Source organism: Mycteria americana, chromosome 4 (assembly GCF_035582795.1).
Source record: "Mycteria americana isolate JAX WOST 10 ecotype Jacksonville Zoo and Gardens chromosome 4, USCA_MyAme_1.0, whole genome shotgun sequence".
Taxonomy (NCBI): Eukaryota; Metazoa; Chordata; class Aves; order Ciconiiformes; family Ciconiidae; genus Mycteria; species Mycteria americana.
In genome coordinates, this window is record NC_134368.1 from 45,567,700 (window position 1) to 45,586,430 (window position 18,731).

At 39.1% G+C, this 18,731-nt stretch overlaps 2 protein-coding genes across 6 annotated transcripts in view; both read right to left on the bottom strand.

Moving 5' to 3' along the window:
* Positions 1–415: 415 nt before the first annotated feature.
* Positions 416–9,443, bottom strand: MSMO1 (methylsterol monooxygenase 1). The gene is made up of 7 exons (XM_075500356.1): positions 9,295–9,443; positions 8,914–9,005; positions 7,081–7,390; positions 5,862–6,010; positions 4,857–4,983; positions 2,893–3,047; positions 416–1,384 (listed from the first exon to the last, which is right to left on the bottom strand). Exons 3-7 carry the CDS (start codon positions 7,333–7,335, stop codon positions 1,177–1,179), a joined length of 894 nt encoding a protein of 297 aa, XP_075356471.1. The 5' UTR covers positions 7,336–7,390; positions 8,914–9,005; positions 9,295–9,443; the 3' UTR covers positions 416–1,176.
* Positions 9,444–10,551: 1,108 nt separating this feature from the next.
* The window catches only part of KLHL2 (kelch like family member 2), a 62,955-nt gene continuing 54,775 nt past the window's right edge, over positions 10,552–18,731 (bottom strand). For 3 of the 5 annotated variants that reach the window (XM_075500351.1, XM_075500349.1, XM_075500353.1), the window contains 5 exons: positions 18,121–18,222; positions 17,048–17,176; positions 12,633–12,773; positions 12,327–12,470; positions 10,552–11,669 (listed from right to left, as the gene is read on the bottom strand). In XM_075500351.1, coding sequence (XP_075356466.1) covers positions 11,641–11,669; positions 12,327–12,470; positions 12,633–12,773; positions 17,048–17,176; positions 18,121–18,222 — 545 coding nt within the window. In that variant the 3' untranslated portion in view covers positions 10,552–11,640. The other 2 variants (XM_075500350.1, XM_075500352.1) reach the window with 2 other exon arrangements.

The following is an 18,731-nucleotide window of genomic DNA, read 5'->3' on the forward strand; positions in this document are numbered from 1 at the left end:
CCTTCTTAAATACTTCCACTGTTATTTCCTGTGCAACAGACAAATATTTAGAGTAGATTCAACAACATTAGACTACTGTTTCTATTACTAGTACAACTCAAGTAGTAGATTTTGAGATTCTAGTTTGTGAAAGCTGCAGCTTAACTTCAGAATGCAGTTGGCCCAGAAGTTGTTGCTATACTCAGTAGCTATGTATCCAAGTCCTTCGAAACACAAACCAGCAGAATTTACAAGATGTTCTACATTTCCATTTCTTACTGCCGTCTCTGTAAGTAGTTTGCAGATGGAACTGTTGTAGATCATACTACCAGAAATAATGCTTCTTCATTAAAGATGAACAGAGTAAGACGCTATATCCTACATGTTTTTATCACAACTTTATATTAAAAAACATATGAAAGGTATAATACACGCATCAAACCAAACCACATTTATTTCATCAGTCACAAGTGCAAATATAGCAACAAGTCAGTTCAGCAAATTACAACATACAGAGAAGAATGTAATGTAAATGCTAAGTACACTGACAGACCAACTTCAAAGGAGCAGCAAAAAACTGTTTCTTCAAATAAAAACTTCTATTCTTTTTACCTATAATCTAAAATAACATAATAAATCTAGATCAGGAATGTCTCTGCTAACTCATGTTTAGCCAGGTATTCTGTTACTAACAGTTCGTATTATCCAGTGTGCAAATGGCCTGTCCAAGCTTCCTATTAACAGATGTTTTGGTTTTAAGCAACTCTTACCCAATATTTAAATAATACAGTGCTGATACCAGTTAATATGTTCTGCTATTTGATATTACAAATTTAAGAATATATATTTCAAAAAACTAAGTCCAATTTCAGTGTACATATATAACTCTGCCTGCGGGCAACATTAAAGAGAAAATTGAAATCCCCCCATCCTCCCCCCCCCCAAAAAAAAGGATAGACACAAGTCATCTCAGTTTTTTTGCATCATCTTTAAATCTGTAGTTAAAATATATGCAGTACTTACATATAAAATAGAAAGCATTCCCATTAGGAAGATACTGCAGTGTAATTAGCTGTTTTCCCTACCACTTAGTAGCCAAGGAACAAGATTTATGCTTAACACCCAATCACTATTTTGCTTTACAGAAAAGCAAAAGTTGACTACCAGTATTAGCATCAGAATTTTTACACTGGAAATTTAGTTAGCCTTCTTCTTCGTTATGAGTTGTTGCTTCTTCTCTTTTTCTTTATAGGCAATGAATTGAGAGTCTGTACCAAAGATTCTGTCCCACCACGTGAAGGTTGAAGCGTAATTGCCGATAAAGTTCATGTGATGGAAATCATGAAAACGGGCCCCAGCATAGAAAGGCACCAAATGAAGAGGGTTCAGCGGAACATCATAGCCACTACAGGGGAGGAGGCGGGGGGGAGGAAAAAAAAAGCAACTATAGTAATGATTTTTCTCAGATATAAACAACAAAACAGAGACAATAACTTCTTGGTTTTATAAAATAAAAATTTTTTTTTTTGGTATTACAAGGCCCTGAGGTAATCACTGTAACACTGGCTTAACAGGAAAACAGGATCCCTCCTATCCTAGCCAAATGCTTCTGTAAACTACCCCACAATGGCTTTGCCACTTGCTGAACTTTTCAGCTCAGTTTATTAGGCAACACAAGAAAATTCAAGCAAGTCACCTAAAAAATCACAGTGGCTGACTTCCTGCTGGCTGAGCAGCTTTACCTGACTCCAGAATGACATTAGGAAGGAGGAACAAGAAATAACACTATCTTTTAGTGACAAGCTATGAACATCAGGTCAGCTGCTCATCAAACAGCATCTCAAATCAACTACAATTGTAGTATTTCTACTCTTAATTTTCAGCTTACTGCAAGTTCTTCAAATGTTTAAAATTCAAAGTATATAATTAATGTTAAAATCAGAAGAGTTTGCCTTAGAGGGATTTCAACTCTTTTGCTTAGTAGTACTGGAAAGCATCTTACCACCACCTAGTGGGGACAGTGCAAGGTAATTTGTTATAAACACCTCATGTGGACAACAAACTAAAATGATAATCAAAGGCGATTAATATTTTGCATCAATTACTTTATGACATGTCACAACATATACTTCTCAGTCGACAACCAGTATGTAACTAAACCAGCAATGATGTGTACAATGAGTTGATTAGTAGTAGCTCATGTTCCACTAAAACACTTGACACTCAGCTTACAGCAAGACACTATATGCTTCATAATATATTTACAGATACAAGGTCAACTGTAATACTAGCATTTCAAAAAATGAACTCTGACTTTCCCTTTCCTCTTGAAAGAAAAGCTCATTCATTTGCAGATGAACTCAACTAAGCCTACTGAGATTTGTGCTAGCATTTCAGAGCCAAATTTGAAAGAAGACAGTCATACTACAGTGACAAGAACTCTTGCCCTTTGTATCTACCATAAATAAATAAATAAAAGCTATTTATTTATTTATTTAAAAGACAGCCAGTGGTTGTACAGCCTAAAGTTTCTCTTGTCCAGGAAAACTGGCTGACAAAGTATTAAACGGAATATCGTATTTTGTAATTGATTTTTGGTGTTCTAATATGCATAAGGTCACTTGTACACCAAATATCAAGCGCCAGACACCCTAATGAGGCACCTAGCTTCTGAAACCCTCCTCGAGATGCTCTAGCTACAGTCTACACTCTTTTAATCAGCAACATTTGCTATTAACACTACCCCAAAACAGAAGACAGTGTAACTGTTCAGATTGTGTCACTCTTTGTAAAATGCATAAAAGCATTTCAGTGCAAAATAAACAGTAAAGCTCAGTGAAAGAGACAGGTGAGTTTAAGACAGACTTAGGGAGAAGAGAAAAAGCAATTATTAAAAAGCAGTAAGGATTTCACCTGTGTACGTCAATGGTTTCCATCAAGCGACATATCACCCATGCCCACAGAAGAATCACATGGTTACAGAAAACAACAATTCCAATAAAAAAGCCAGTTCCAAGGATAAGTGTTTCCAGAGGATGTGCATATTCTGCTTGCATTCCAAATGGAGACTAGAAAGAGATAACAGACAGGAAAACAGTCACCATTTTCGATTTTCTATACCCCCAAATCGGAATCACCATTTTGTGGTACTCTCCCCTTCCCATTACCGCACAAGACTACAATAGGACAAACGGAATGATGTTGTGGGTAAAGGGAATGGTCTGACTGAGCAAGGGCCTTAACACAGGTGTTCAGCTCCTCGTCGGGAAAACAGAAAACAGTATTCCAAGGTCATAAGGATTATCACTCCATTAGTGATTCCAAACACTTCACTACTAGGTGAAAAGTTGAAAACTTTCATTTAGGCTTACCATTACCCAAGGCCAAAGCATTATTTCAGGAATATTAGAAGTGTTTGGGAAGCTCCTATCAGCTTTGCTATACATCCAGTCTTGGAAGCAGAAGAAAGAAGGAAGCCAAAATATTCTCACAGTCAGGATTCACTTAGAAATTTATTTTAAAAATAAATTAAAATCCCCCCTCATCTTTGACAATTTTTAAGATAAATTCTTACTGTTCAAATATTATTATGAGATTGAAATAAAACATTTTCTTTTCTTTACATATGTATATATATTTTTTAATATACACACACACACACACACCACCCCCAGTCATTCCTACATTTGGTTTACAAATTCCATAGAGAGTTTTCAAAAGTAGACCACCATAGAAAGATAATAATTTACAAAAAATTAACTTAATGCTCAAGGTTATAAGTTTGATTATCAGGTAAAAAAAAAAAAGTCCACTTCAGCTTAAGGGCGATTTTAGTATCATCACCTTTTACTATCAGGGAAAGTTTTTAGTGCAACAGCCATTAGCCTACAGATCGCTTCCATGTGAACTGCTAACTACTCAAGAATAATGGCCAGAAGCTGCTCCTGCTAGAGACCTGAGAGGTTGCCAAGAGCAAGAGGAAAACAGCGGCTGCTGCTGCAGATGTACGTACATATGCATGCATCAATCAATACGAAAATTCTCTATTATCGCAGCCTGTATAAACCACCCCTGACCCAATAGCTTGCAGTTTACTTTAGGCATAGTACGAGTTATACACTGAAACACAGCAGTAGACAAACACAGTAGCACTGACTTCTGTGATCCAGAGACAGTGCCGTCTAAACACAGCTACACCAACTATAAGGTGTAAGCACTGCTGGACCCTACCTGGCTCAGAGCAGTGCCACCTCCAGCCAAGCATGGCTCATTACCTTGTGCTCAATGGCAGCTCCAACACCGCTAAATGCAGAACCACCCAAAATATCTCTGTACTGCACTGTGCTCTCGATGCAGTATCACACAACTGGCTATACTGCTTCCAGAAGCCTATATCCAAAGCTCTAATCCTTCCCTGAATCATGTATCTTGCATATATCATGCACACACCCAGGCCGTGCAGAAGCCACTTGTCTGGATCGTGGTCTGGGCGTTAGTACGCTCTGGGTAACAACCTACGTGGTGGAGAACTGATGAACCATCAAAACCAGAAACCCACCGTTTCCACCTCCCCTAGCAATCAAGCATGTAATACTCTCTTAAAAGCTTGCTTTCACCTAGCTTAACAGGTATGATTAAACTTCAGAAGAGCTGAGTGCCACCTTTCATTCCATTAAATGAAATAAAATTACAGGAGGTGTTTTCAGAAACAAAATGGATGACTGTTTTTGACAAAGAGCTCAAGAAAAGACATCTATCCCACTGTCAGGGGGATGTAAAATCCTTAAGCCTTTCAAATAAGACCTTTAAATAAGTTGTATGAAACCGCATATACTAAGAACTACTAAAAAAAAAAAAAATAATCAGGGAATACATACAACAAACTCATGGTGAACCTTATGGATATACTTGTATATTCTCTTGTGATGCAGCAATCTATGCAGGAAATAGTGCCAGGCATCCTCAATCACTGCACATCCAAAACACTGGGCAACCAGAACATACCTTTAAAAATGAGAAGAGCTATTAATTATAGAATAAACTAGTAGACGCACGATCTTGAAAGATAAAACAGTTACACGCTAGTAAGGGTGGGAAATGTTTATGTATATTACTGACTGAATAACAGTGCATTGACACTACCTTTTTAATATACTAAAAATATTAATTGCCAAGCACGCTAGTCCTTGTACCTATCAGCTCATCTGTTGATATGCTGAAGTGAATTAGCACGCAGTTCAGCAACTGTCATTTCAATATTACAGTCTATAAAGAACATCCATAGACTGTATAAGATGTAGATATAAAAACATAGAGCTGCATCAGCTACTAAACCAGATAGAAAATAAATTTCCAAGAAACATGAGCTTCTACTGCAAAGAACAGCTATCAGAAGAAAAAAAAATGAAAAGGTATTTATAACTAATTCAGTTTTGTTTAAAAGTCTGTCAGTTTAGTGCAAAAAAGGAGAATGTGAAGCAGGCGGTACATTCTCTCCCTTAAGGAACACACTGCTGCTATGATATAAAACTAGGTGGAGCGAAGAAACACTTGGGAGGAATCAAAAAATGTTGGATTAAAAAAACCCAGGAAGTCCAGTATTTAACCCATACCATCATGAATCTTGCTTTGCTTCCATAAACTCCCTCCCAATCTCCTCTTCTTCCAAGTATCAGAACAATTTGGGGCCATTTAAAAAGAAAAAATCTAGAAAGCTCAAATTAGCTCTTATAGCAGTTAAGCATCAACAGAAGCAAGATTAACAAACGCAGTTTACATTGCCAAAAAATTATTGTGTGTTAGAGTTGACGACACTATTTGTTAAATATTCTGCCTCCAACTGTATGTAACTTAGCATCAATGTACAAGAAAAATTTACCTACCATCTAGGCATCTCTTCCCACTCATATGGGATGTTAAAATACTCTGTGAAATAATAGGTGCCACAAATCAGAGGAAGCTGAATGAAAAAGTGATTGAAGAGGAGTGTTTTGAAACACTTCCACTGTTTTTCCCATGTTTCTGGTTTATCCTAAGAAGAAGCAAAAAGAATCAGTTGTGTTACATACTTCTATTGCACATAACTGAAGTGCTGCAAAAATTACTTTGGAAGCAGTTTCATTTCTCCTTGGAAAACAGATAGCAGGTCCTCCCATAATACAAATTAACTCAGGCAATACAAATCACATGGGATTGGATTCAGTTTTATCAAAACCTCTTGTTTTTCTAAGCTAGCTTTCTGTAAAATTTAAAGTAAATCTCTCTTAACAGAGGTTATCTTTGCCAGTTGCCCCAAACTATTCTTGTTATTTCAGTGTTTGTAATTAGCAGAAACACTTCATATTCAACAGTTTAACACAAATCTAAGTTTGTATTTCCATAGCTAAAATAATAGAATGTATTTCCATAGCTAAAATAATACAAAGGGAAGCGGAAGATATAAGCTTGTGAAGAAATAAATTGTCTTGAAAACATCCAGTTTTTGCTGGGAGACATTTTACCCATTACTGTAATAATTTCAGAAGCTGGTATCATTAATTTCTAATTCATATTACAAGGAACTAGGCGAAAACAATCATTTTTAGATACTGGATGTGCCTTTGCTACCAATTAGGATTGTGCAGTCCATCCTAGGCTTTCTCCGTTGTTAAAATACTTCAAAATCTTTTCAAGAGGGCGTGCATAGAGATACTTTGAAAGAAACGCTATTAAATAAGCACACCATGTAATTCTCTCATAATACTAAGACACACCTCTACCACCAGATGCTGTGATTCTACTATACCTTCCCCTGCTAATACATAAACTTACATGGAGAAAATTTAACTTTGCTAACATAAGAGATTGAGATACCCTTTTCTCTCTATACCACCATAGTGGAAAGGATACCCTCCCTCAGAAATAACTCCTTTCCTTCCCCAAAATCCACTTCTCTTTCTCTCCTCACACACATTGTAATTTTGTTCTGTCACTTCCAGGATGACCACAGTGATAAAAGAAACAGGGTCATATAAATTGCAAACTAGGATACTGCTGTTATATGTTCTACTTCCCATATTCCAAGACAAATCAGGAAGTGTATAGTTCACAAGTTTGTCTTACCTGCTGAATTTTGTACTTCTGCATGTACGGTATGAACTGAAAGACAAATCCAGGTACACAGAGCAAGAAGTATGAAACTTCATGAACTATAAGTGATCCCCAAGTTGCAATCTGGAACTTTGTGTAGTTATCCAGCATATAATTCCAGGCATTTTTAAATGGTTGCTGTAAGGGATTGTCAGGCAAGAAAGAGTCTATATATTCCACCGCCAGATAAGCAGAGTTCAAGATATTAATGCTGTCGTTCATTGCCATTGTTCAAACACAAAGCATCACAATTACAGTTCTTCTACAGTTGTCTATAAGTAACCTGAAAATTTTGAGAAAAATTGAATATACAGCAGTTAATCTTCAGAAAAAAAAAATTACCTTAGTTGTTACCTAGTTTTAAAGTAAAAACAGGGAAGAGAAGGGTAAGACAGATTCTCTTTCTACAGAATACTGTAAAAGAACAAAGCTTAAGATTGGTTTGAGAGGCAAACCAATCTGAGAGGCAGTCAGCTCTCAAGTTTTGAGATTAGGTCAAGGGAGCAAAAGGATAAAGAAATATTAATTATTACCCAATTTTATTTCAAGTCTTTTGCAGAATAATTGTGTTTTGTACTAAAAGAGCACAGAAAGGTTCAAACCAGATTTAGAAAGTAAATTAACTGTGATCTCCTGATTATCCAGCCTCATTCTTCTCATAGCTGTCAGCCAGAACCCATGCAAACTACGTCAACACAGCAGACTGCCCTTAGACCGCAGCCGGCTTGAGGCAATCCCCCTTTCCATAAGTAAGGGAGTTTTCATCACTGCTCCCAAAAGCATAGAGGCAGCATTCCCGCAGGTGCCCAGAACTTCTGCTGTATCCACAGAGTAGGCTGCTTGTTGGTTTGGGTTGGAAGGGACCTCTAAAGGTCATCTAGTCCAACCCCCCTGCCATAGGCAGGGACATGTCTCACTAGATCAGATTGCTCAAAGCCCTGTCCAACCTGGCCTTGAACACTTCCAGTGATGGGGCATCCACAACTTCTCTGGGCAACCTGTTCCAGTGTCTCACCACCCTCATTGTAGAAAATGTCATCCTTATATCCAATCTAAACCTATCCTTTTTTAGTTTAAAACCGTTGCCCCTTGTCTTGTTGCTACAGGCCTTGGCAAAAAGTCTTTCTCCATATTTCTTATAAGCCCCCTTTATATAGCGAAAGGCCGCAGTAAGGTGTCCCTGGAGCCTTCTTTTCTCCAGGCTAAACCACCCCAACTCTCTCAGGCTCTCTCCATAGGCGATGTGCCCTCTGATCACTTTTGTGGCCCTCCTCTGGACCCCCTCTAACAGGTCTGTCTTCCACTCTAAAACGTGTGCACAATTCACAGGCCAGAGGACGCTGGTTAGTCCCCAGCTGACACACTCAGACGAGGTGCAACATTAATCATAGAATCGTATAGGTTGGAAAAGACCTTTAAGATCATCGAGTCCAACCGTAAACCTAACACTACCAAGACCACCGCTACACCATGTCCCTAAGCACCTCATCCAAACGTCTTTTAAATACCTCCAGGGATGGCGACTCAACCACTTCCCTGGGCAGCCTGTTCCAATGCTTGATAACCCTTTCAGGGAAGTAAAATTTCCTAATATCCAGTCCAAATGCACCAAGCTTGGTACCCAACAACATTAGTTACCATTTTTTCTTTCTTAGCAACAGCATCAAGATGCTACCATTTCTTATTAGCTGGTAAGCAAATACATCGTGGCAGATACCATTTTATTAAAGGTAAATACATCACAGCAGATACCAAAGAAGCTTACAACCCGAGCTCCTGAACCGAGGGGCACGCAAGGCTACTTACCCTCCCGGAAAAGCCGCCGGCTAGCCAAGGGACCAGTGGGCAGGCTGCGCCTAGATCAGGCTCGTCCGTCCCGTCCAGCCCCTGCGAGGACCCTGCGAGGAAGCGGAGAGACCCTGGCACACGCCGCCGGCTGGCAGCGGCCACACGCCGCCCACACGCGGGACGGTGACGGCCACGAGGGGATGCCCGGGGGAGACGCCCGGCCGGCGGCACCGGCGCACAGCCGGCCCCCTGCGCGGAGCGGTGTGGGGGTGCCACCGGGAGGAGCCGCGCAGCCGGCCGGCCGCCCGCACCCCAGCAACGGCACAGGCACCCCCGCCCGTGCCGCCCCCGCCCGTGCCCGGCACGGGCACCCCCGCCCGCCCGCCGCCGCCCCCTCACCTGGGTGACAGCGGCGGCCCCTCACGGCGCGGCGGAAGCAGCAGCACGGGCGGCAGCGCCCGTCGCAGGAATAACAACCGCCGCGGCCGCCAGCTCTTCAAGTGCGCCCGCCCATTGGCCGCGCAGCAACGCCCGCCGCGGCGCCCATTGGCCGGCTGGCGGCAGCGGCTGCGTCAGGCGTGAGGTGGGCCGGGCCGGAGCTGCGGCTCCCGCGGACCGATTGGCTGAAGGGGTGGAGTGAGGATAGTGAGACCTCGGCGCGCGGCCAATGAGGAGGGAGGGAGGCCGGGTGACGTCAAAGACGTGATGAGGAGGAGACCGGTGCCTCAGGTGGGCAGAGGCGGGCGGGGGGAGGCGGCGGCGGGCGCGGCCTTTCCCGCGCCCCGGCGCCGTTGCGCGGCGCCGCTCCCCGGGGAGCCCGGCCCGGCACCCGCCGCCTGTCTCCACACGGCCGGCCCGGGCGTGACCGGCTGCAGAAGGTACCGAGAGATACAATCGCAGGAGGAGGAGGGGAGTCAGAGCGCGGCCGACGGGGCGGCGGCGGCCGGTAAGAGCGAAACGATTGTTCCCGAGAGGAGCCCCCGCTGCCCGTCACCTCCATCCGCGTCTTGTACAAGAGCAGCACGGCACGATGGGGCTACGGTCTGACTCATTATCTTCTCTTTCGTGGGGAGGAGCGGCACTCGCGTTAGTGCACACAGCCTCGGCCCTTACAGCGCTGCCGCGGGGGACGGGTGGTGGCCATGTGCCTACACACCGGCGTCCTTGCTGAAGTAAGATCGAAATACAAGGGTATGTCAGGGTAGTAATGGACCAGAACTCCATTCATTGAGGTTGGTATCATGCGGGTAAAATCCTACGGATAATACAAATGTACAGTTCAAATAAAATATGTCTAGTGAACTACCCAAATCCGCAATGCATTGTTACAATATCAACAGTAAAATGCACTCATCCATTTAATTTCAGCATCTGCCAAAAAAATTGTTACTCCCAACCGTCATAGTAATTTCACAGCTCAAATAGTTTCACTGGAACTTAGAGGTGGCCGCTACCCTACCTAACTGAAAACCAAAACTTTGAGAAACAAACCTGCAGCAAACCAGTGATACTTACGTGACCAGTTCCCTAAACCTTAATAACTCTTTTCAATTTGCTTGAACACCAGCTTCCCCCCCGCCCCCAAAAAATCACTGATGTCAAGATTATTTGGTTTGAGACTTGTATGGAGAAACACAAGTTTTAAGCGACTTGTTGGCATTAGGAAACAATATACAAACTTTTATTTGAAGAAAATGTCTCAAATATGACAATAACTTTGGTCATGTTAAAAGGAGGCCATCCAAGAACGAATAAAAATGAGCTGCTTTATAAGCATGGCCACATACAGTATATTCAGATATTAGCTAATAGAAGCTAAGGTTACACGCATAAATAGGCCTTAGTACCATGCAAGTTCAACGCAATTTCATACATTCATGATAAATTTTCAGTTATTTTCATGCCAAATCACCTTTTGGATAAAAAGGTAAGAAAGAAGTAACATCTAAATGTGACCAAAATTGAACAGAAAAAAAAAATCATAAGTACAGACAACATTTTTATTAAAAAGATCTTGAAATTACACCTGTTCAAGAAGGGTTATACCATCTCTGATCTCTCCTTCAATGGGAATTAGTAGTGTTAAGCATTATTACATATCAAAAAATACAACTCTGTTTTACAACATAGTACTGGCATGTTCAAAGTACTGTGCCAAATTATAAATAGGAAAATCAGGTTTTGAAGTATTTCAATAGAAAGCAACTTATGTTCACACAAACATATGCACATATTATAGTTATGTAACAAAAGTTTTATAAAAGGAAACATTTACCCCATGCCAGCTTGAATTACTGAGGTGGGATTCAATACCTACTATGAAGACTGACAGTTCATTTCTTTAAATATATTTATTAGTCTCTGGAAAAAATAAGACAAAAATTTACTTTCACCAGAATACACACCATTCTTCACTGACAATCCGTTTCTCAGTCATGACTGACATAAGTCGGTCCTTACGAAAGTGGCTTTTTTTTTCTTTGAAGACCTTGCAATAAAAAAGAAATTGTCCACTAGACTTCAAAAATTCAATCAGCTTCTGCTCAACTGCAGAATAATCCTACACATTGCTTCTACCTAGAGTAATCTTCATCATCTGTCATCTGTAATTGTAGACAGTCACATCTTCCACTGTGACTCAAGGTGCAGCTACAAGTAGAGAAGTGCTTAGATACTCAGTCACTTCAAATATACTTGTTGAAGACTGCTTCTAGTGCATAATCAAGTTGAAAATCCCTTTACTGATCATAATGGTTTGTCAATAACTGTAACACCTAGAGTGAGGGGAAAAAAGGCATAAATCTTTAGGTAGTATTAAAAAAATTTATGAAAATCAAGTTTTAATATAAGACCTTGCAACTAGTATAACAGCAAAAAACTGTGCACCAGCATCAGTGTTCATATTTTCCCTAATTTCTCTCTGACAACATTGTCTGAATCAGTGTACAGTTCTGAAAGTTTCTGTGACTTGAAAGAATTTGCCATTACTCAAGTTTAGTTTTGTTATCAGTGAAATACATCTTTAACACTCACTTAAATAACTCATTTGAGAAACTGCAATTATTGAAGGAAAAGATTCCTGAAACAGCTCTTGTTTTCTAAATATCAAATCCCAAAGAACTTCAGAATTGGACCCCATAGATTGAGACACAAATCTCTTGTTAAAAAGAGGACTGGTCATACCAAAATCATCTTTCTGACTCACCACTTACGTGCTAAATCCCTCCTGAGTACAGTTTAATACCATTTTTTTTCCTTGTAGTGAATAATTGTTTGAAGTCGTCATTCAAAACATACCATCAGATTCTTCATACCCATTCTAGTATCTTAGGTTTTACCTTAGACAGGACTTTGTTTGGGTGCTTTGTCAAATTTCTTATCCTAGGTGTTATACTGTAAAAAGTCTGTTAAAAAATATCTATACACATTACCTGCATAGCTTCTTCCTGTACTCATACAAGATGACACAACTGTCCATTTATCAGTTGTTGGATTATAATATTCCACTGTTGATAAATTACAGGAACCATCATCTCCTCCAACTACATACAAGAGACCATTTACAGCACAAACACCTAAAAAAGGACAGGAAACCAATACGAAAATTAGCAATTGGCTTGTTCACCCATAAAAGCAGGGTTTCTATTCTGCGACATCATGAAAGCAGCAGAAATCCAGGAACATGCTATTTACACCAAATGATATTACCACTATTTTAAAGTAATTGTTGTGTATACCTGCATTCCTTCTGCACATGTTCATGTCTGCAACCTGCTTCCACGTACTGGCAACGGGATCAAACACTTCAACACTTTTTCTTACCAAAGGACCATCATGACCACCTACCGCATACAATAAATTGTTTAACACACCAACACCTGTGAACATATGAAAATACTCAAAATTAACCAGAGAATGCTTTGACTGATACAAAGGAGAAACAACAAATATTATGTCCACTAACATAAATCCTTCATCCAGTCAATGTTAGGAACTATTTCAGAAAACATTTGGGTCAGGATGCATTAAAGCAAAAAGATAGTAAACTACAGCAAGACACTGATAAAATGTCTTGCATGCCCATCTACCATATTGCAACATAAAAAGACCAGAGCTGTTCTGCAACAGAAGATTTAGAAAATCTTGGATGAAAAATGATGTGCAGGAAAATGAGGATTGTTGAAATTTAGGACTAATTAGAAGTGACAGTAAATGAGACAGTGTGCTCAGCCAGCATAACAGAAATCTGACAAGATGATAAAGTGTAAGTGACTTTTTAGAAAGTAAAAATTGTGCAGTACGGAGGATAAAAGCTGAATGGATAGACATTATACAATAGGGATGTTTCCACTGAAGTGTTGGAATACCTTGTAAACATATGTATGAAACAAAAGTAAGCAGCGTGAGCACCTTCCTCCTCATGGATTTGGAGGAGAACACCAAGGTTCCTTGAACCAAGCTTCAGTTATCAAAATATCCAAAAGGATATTAAAGGGTCTCCTTTACAGCAAAAGTTTATCAATCTGTAAGCTTGAGATGAAGGAATAAATAAAGCTAGTCTCTGTCTACTTGCTACTTGGGCTGCACATATTGAAAAGATGGTAACAGGGGAAGCAGAAAGGAAGGCCTGTTTATTTATTCCTCACTTTATAATGCCCTATTAGAACCCAAACATAATAGATTTCAGAAATGTAGGGGGGTTTTTTTGCATTAAAACTTGTGAGTGATGGACCATAAAGACAACTGAAAAAACACTACTATGAAAGTACATTGGGAAATCTAATATATGTCACATTTAAGATTATGAAACTCAAAGCTCAGATACAGATTTGCAAATATAGTTCTTAAAGGGTTCCATGGAAAGGGCACAGCTTAAAATCTTTAATAAAGGGGAACCGCAAATATGATGCAAAAGATCAGTTAAGTCCTTCAGGAAAAAAAAGCTGGGTTAAAAAAAGAACCCTGAGACTTTAATAGCCAGCTGAAATATCTTTGAAAACATATGCTAATATTGTATGCAAGAGCTATTCCTATACAGTGAGAGAAACGACTCCTGCTGAAATAACTAAATTTTCTTATTAGAAAGACATATTTTAATAATTACAGGAAGAGGGGAAGGAAACATGGAAGAGTTAAGTGGTACTGCAAATCTGAAAAATAGCTTCTTAATAGGACACTGCTTTATAAATCATGCTATCTAATGCTTTATTAGTGATAATCACTACTAACATGTCCCAATATCCTTCCCAGTTAATTTAATTCCTCTTTTATTGCTATTATTTCTAGCTATCATGTCACATTATAATGTGACAGTTTTTCTTTCTCCCACTCTGATCACACTTTATTAGGCAGGATAATACACCATTCATCTTTTGTAGCATTAAACATTACAGAGCTAGAAGGAGGGCTAAGATTTTTAGTTTAAATACGTGATGTAATATAAATCCCCCCACCCAAGCTTTCTGTATAGTTACCAACCTTCCTATTCAGTGTGTAGAGTTCTTCCTCTGCCACATTGCCATTTTTTCTTTGATAGCTCCTTATTTTTAATAATGTCCTCCGTCCTCTTTGGTGCTTCATTTTCCCTTAATCCCACACCCAGTTTCCAAGTCCTACCTTATTTCTCGCTCCTTCCGTCTGTATCCTCTTGTTGCCGTCTTCTGAGTTCTCTTTTCTTTGTTTTTTTTCTTTCCTGCCCATTTTTCAGGACCCTGTCTTATATCTCTCATCCCTCCCAAATGGCCTATATCTGGGTCTGAAGTTCCTCATCCCAATATGTTGCTGGAAACAGATCTGTCCCCGTATTCATCAACTGAGAAGCAGTTGGTACTAAAGAAGAGTAACTGAGGGTTAACCTCTGAAGCTGAAGCAGTAGGAACAAAAGAGATGGGCTTAAGTTCCTTGAGATGACCAGAGATCCAAAGGTTTAATACAGGAACAAAATTCTCTTTAGTTAGCACCCATAATACCACCAGGACTGATCGCCAGTTGAAACAGTTCTGGTGGTTTTGGATATTTGGCCACTACAGCCAAGCTCAATCAAAAGTCATGATTTTCACATTACTGCCCACTCCTCCCCCACGCACAAATATAATTTTCCATGTATTTAACAGAGTGGCACAGAAGAATGTTGATTATTTTACTCAATTATATGAATCTGAAATAACTGACTACATTTACTTTCCCTCTCCTTTTTTTTTTTAATCAGAGGACAAGGTAAAAGACAGCAGACAGTTGAGTAAACAAACATGGTCCTGAACTCGGGGACAAGGGGAGGCAAGAGGGGGGCAGAAAGATCCCAGTAGTTAGTGTATCTAAGGAACTAAATTTCAGAGTCGTAGAAGTAATTCAACATTAAAAAAAAAAAACTGAAAATATCTAGCATATAAATAGGCTACAAGCACAACGATAGTTTGCAAAAACAGAATATTTAAAAAAAAAAAACAACACTGAGATAAAATGGGTGTGCAGGCAGATTGCAAAATGAAGTTTTGTCACAACCCACCAACACTATTTGTCTTTATAACGATACCTGTAATTTGCCCATTTTATATAAATATTTTCCTCAAAACTTGCCAATATTAGACAGGAGTATTTAACAGTACCCTTACTGCAACTCTGCCCAGTTTTTAATCCAGAATTTACTTCCAAGACGCACAGACTGAGTAACTAGAAGTTTCACAAGACAACTGTTTTCTTGAGATACAGTGTACCATGTTTCCTTCATTAACGTCATAGTTTTAGTTTAGAAACACAATCAAAACATTACTTTTAGCAATAAGAGACATATCAACTTGCTGATTTCATAATGGTATAATGGAAGTATCACAAACTAAATATCTTAATTTTAGTAATGATTTTAATACTTTAATATAGTTCTTTTGAAATTATTTGGACTTAATTTAAGCATCCTTATACAGATTAAAAACTGTTCAGAGTTAATAAAGAATAATGGAAGGCAAGATGAAAAGTTGGGATAACTATTAATCATCTACTGAGCATGCTAGAAGTCCATCCAATTTTATTTGTAGCAACATCTCTTCCAATTATGAAGCACATTAATGCAATCACCAGTAGGTATTTGAAGGGTGTTGCTAAAAAGCACCAGTAAGTACTTGCCAAAAAAGTGACTTAAACAACTAAAAAAATAAAGGTAGAAAGATAGTATCATGCAATTTGACTTGAAAAAGTCCATGGGAATGCATCTAGAGAAATAAAACAACTTCTGCGAGTTGAAAAAACCTGAAATACCAAAAGACAAATAGAGGACAGTGAACAGTAAATGATATTTGAGTCCACAATATAAATAGATAATGAAAATGCTAAAGTCAATTTGGAGCTGTGGAAGCATAATTTCATTAAACAAAAGCAGAATACCACAGGCACTTTTGATGTCTTTAAAGAGAAATATACATACTCAGAATCGCAAGGAGGAAAAAAAATTCCACAAAAAAAAATAAAGAAGGGATTTTTAAGATTATAAAGAAATTAATGGATATACCTTGGCTAAACGATAAGGAAGGATAACATGTAGTAGCCTATACATATCCAAAGGATGTAAACACCAGGTGATGAGAAGAATTACTGAAGATGAAACAAAGGTTACATAAGTGGAAGTAATAGGATGAAACCATTAATACAAACTTAAGAATGAACAAGCACAAAATTCCTGCAGTGAATCAGAATGCAGAACAAGTCCTCCAAAGAGGTGTAAATCTAGTCACAGTTCACATGTAAAATCAACCTGAAAACACTATTAGAAAAATCAACCCTACACTGGCAAAGGGTCATCTCGGAAGAAATGACATTTTTTCATCCTGGCCATCTAGATTTTGATGCTTCAGTATTTAGGTGATATTAAATTGATTGTCACAATCCATGCATATTAGTCTGTATGTTAAAAACATCAGAAGTTATGGGAAGAGGAGGAATATGAAAAGTATGAAAAAGCAAGGAAAGATATTTACTATTAACAGACTGAATCTTAATCTGTAGGACAGTTTTGTATTTGTAACCTGCAACGTATCAGCCATCTAAGACTAACACATTCCATTAGACTCAGACTTTAGCTTACCTTTTATATTTTTAGATACATTTTAAAACCACAAATTTGTTTCAGTTTTACAAGGATAGTTAACTCTTGTCCACTAACCTGCTCCACTCCGTCTGGTGCTCATTTCTGCAACATAGGTCCACTCATTTGTATTAGCATCATAGCATTCTACTGAACTAAGGCACTGACGTGACGCTCCATCGTAGCCACCAACAGCATACAGTTTACCTAGAAGGGTAACCAACAGAAACCTGCAAATTTCTAATGCACACAGACTATATGGGTACACAGGCTGAGGGGGAGTCATTGTTCTCTGAATCAGCTACTAATCAGTACCTGTCATCAGTCAGTTATTGAGTTTCTATTTTGTAAATAGTTTAAGATAGTACACTGTAGTTCTTGTCATTTTTAGGATGTAAAAGGCAGGCCGTATCTAACAAGAACAACGTGAGTCAAAAGATTTTAAATTGCCTAGCTGACGTACAAAGGTGCTTTAACCCTGTTTTTAATTAAGAATTGTTCAAAAGCAAGCTAATTCAAGTACGTCCAACATTGGAAGCTTGCTAATAGGCTTCCTAGAAATATTCAGATGAAAGTTACTTGTACAGTCTGTGTTTTCAGATCAGAAACAGCAATGATTCCTATGCAGTTAAAACACACACCTAAAACTGTTTTAAGACCCAAGAGCCAGCCCAGGTCTGCATTGTGCAAGCGACATCCGGGCTCTTCACCACCAAGCTGACTCGAAAGTCAGCAGTTTTCCTGGCACTGTCCTTGAGATCGTGCCCAACGTGCACCCAGCAAAGTCAGCGACAGATAACAGAGTTGACTATACTGCAGTGCTGCATCACTAAAGACCAATTTATAAGGTCATCCCTTCAGTAATCAGGCTCTCTAGCTTTGCTGACATGCATAACCTACAGCATGCACGCTTAGCGAGCTTTTCCTCAGTTGGCCTTGGGCACAGTTGAAGCTCTGAAAAAAAATTTAAAACAACAATGCTAAAAGCTGGTCAGAACCAAGTAGAATGATTATGTGTCATTCATACCATTTGAATTACAAGGTTGAGCAAAAACATAAATCTGAGGTATGTCTTCAGACGTGAGAAAAGGTAGTAGAGTAAATGATTGAATTTCCCTCCCTCTTCCTTTTAATATCATTTGTCAACTTACCTCCAACAACACCTACGCCAACACTACTTCTTCTTGTGTTCATTGGAGCTACATGAAACCACTCGTTAGTCTTTAAGTTGTAAACTTCGACTGATGATAAACCTATGAAGACAATATAACATTATTTTCTCTATAAATCTAGGTGCAACATACTGTCTGCCTTCCGGAAAATTCTTCATATCTGAAAATTCAAATTATTTCATTTTAAGGACTGTTAATTACTTTGCAAAAGGCACAACTGATGTCCCTTAGATAGCCAATTACAGTCAACCCATTCTTGGTGTCTGAAAATGGGCAAGTTAATAAAAGCTTATGTGGGACTCTGAAAAAATTCTTTCCTGGATTTTTTCTTTTGTTTTAATTAAGTCACAATGCTCTCTCCTACATATGCTTCTGTAATAGTTATTAAGGAAAAAGATCTTCTCTGCACAAATGGTTTAATGCATCTGTGAAGAGAATGCACAGTGTATGTCCAAAGCCTTCCCGCAGGTCAGAGAAAGCTGTATGTAATCCTATTTACACTACATGAAAGTGCTGAGGTGTATTTCATATGCAAACGGGACAAAAGAGACCAGGTAATTTTCCTGCTCTCATCTTCCATGAGTTAAGGA

What these genes read in the sequence shown, in the direction of transcription:
- MSMO1 (XM_075500356.1), bottom strand. Translation starts at nt 7,335, where the DNA reads ATGGCAATGAACGACAGCATTAATATCTTGAACTCTGCTTATCTGGCG. An exon ending in TGGGAAGAGATGCCTAGATG is followed by an intron (nt 4,984 to 5,861) that starts GTAGGTAAATTT and finishes TCATTTTTAAAG; the next exon opens with GTATGTTCTGGTTGCCCAGT. An exon ending in AGGTTCACCATGAGTTTGTT is followed by an intron (nt 3,048 to 4,856) that starts GTATGTATTCCC and finishes ATCTCTTTCTAG; the next exon opens with TCTCCATTTGGAATGCAAGC.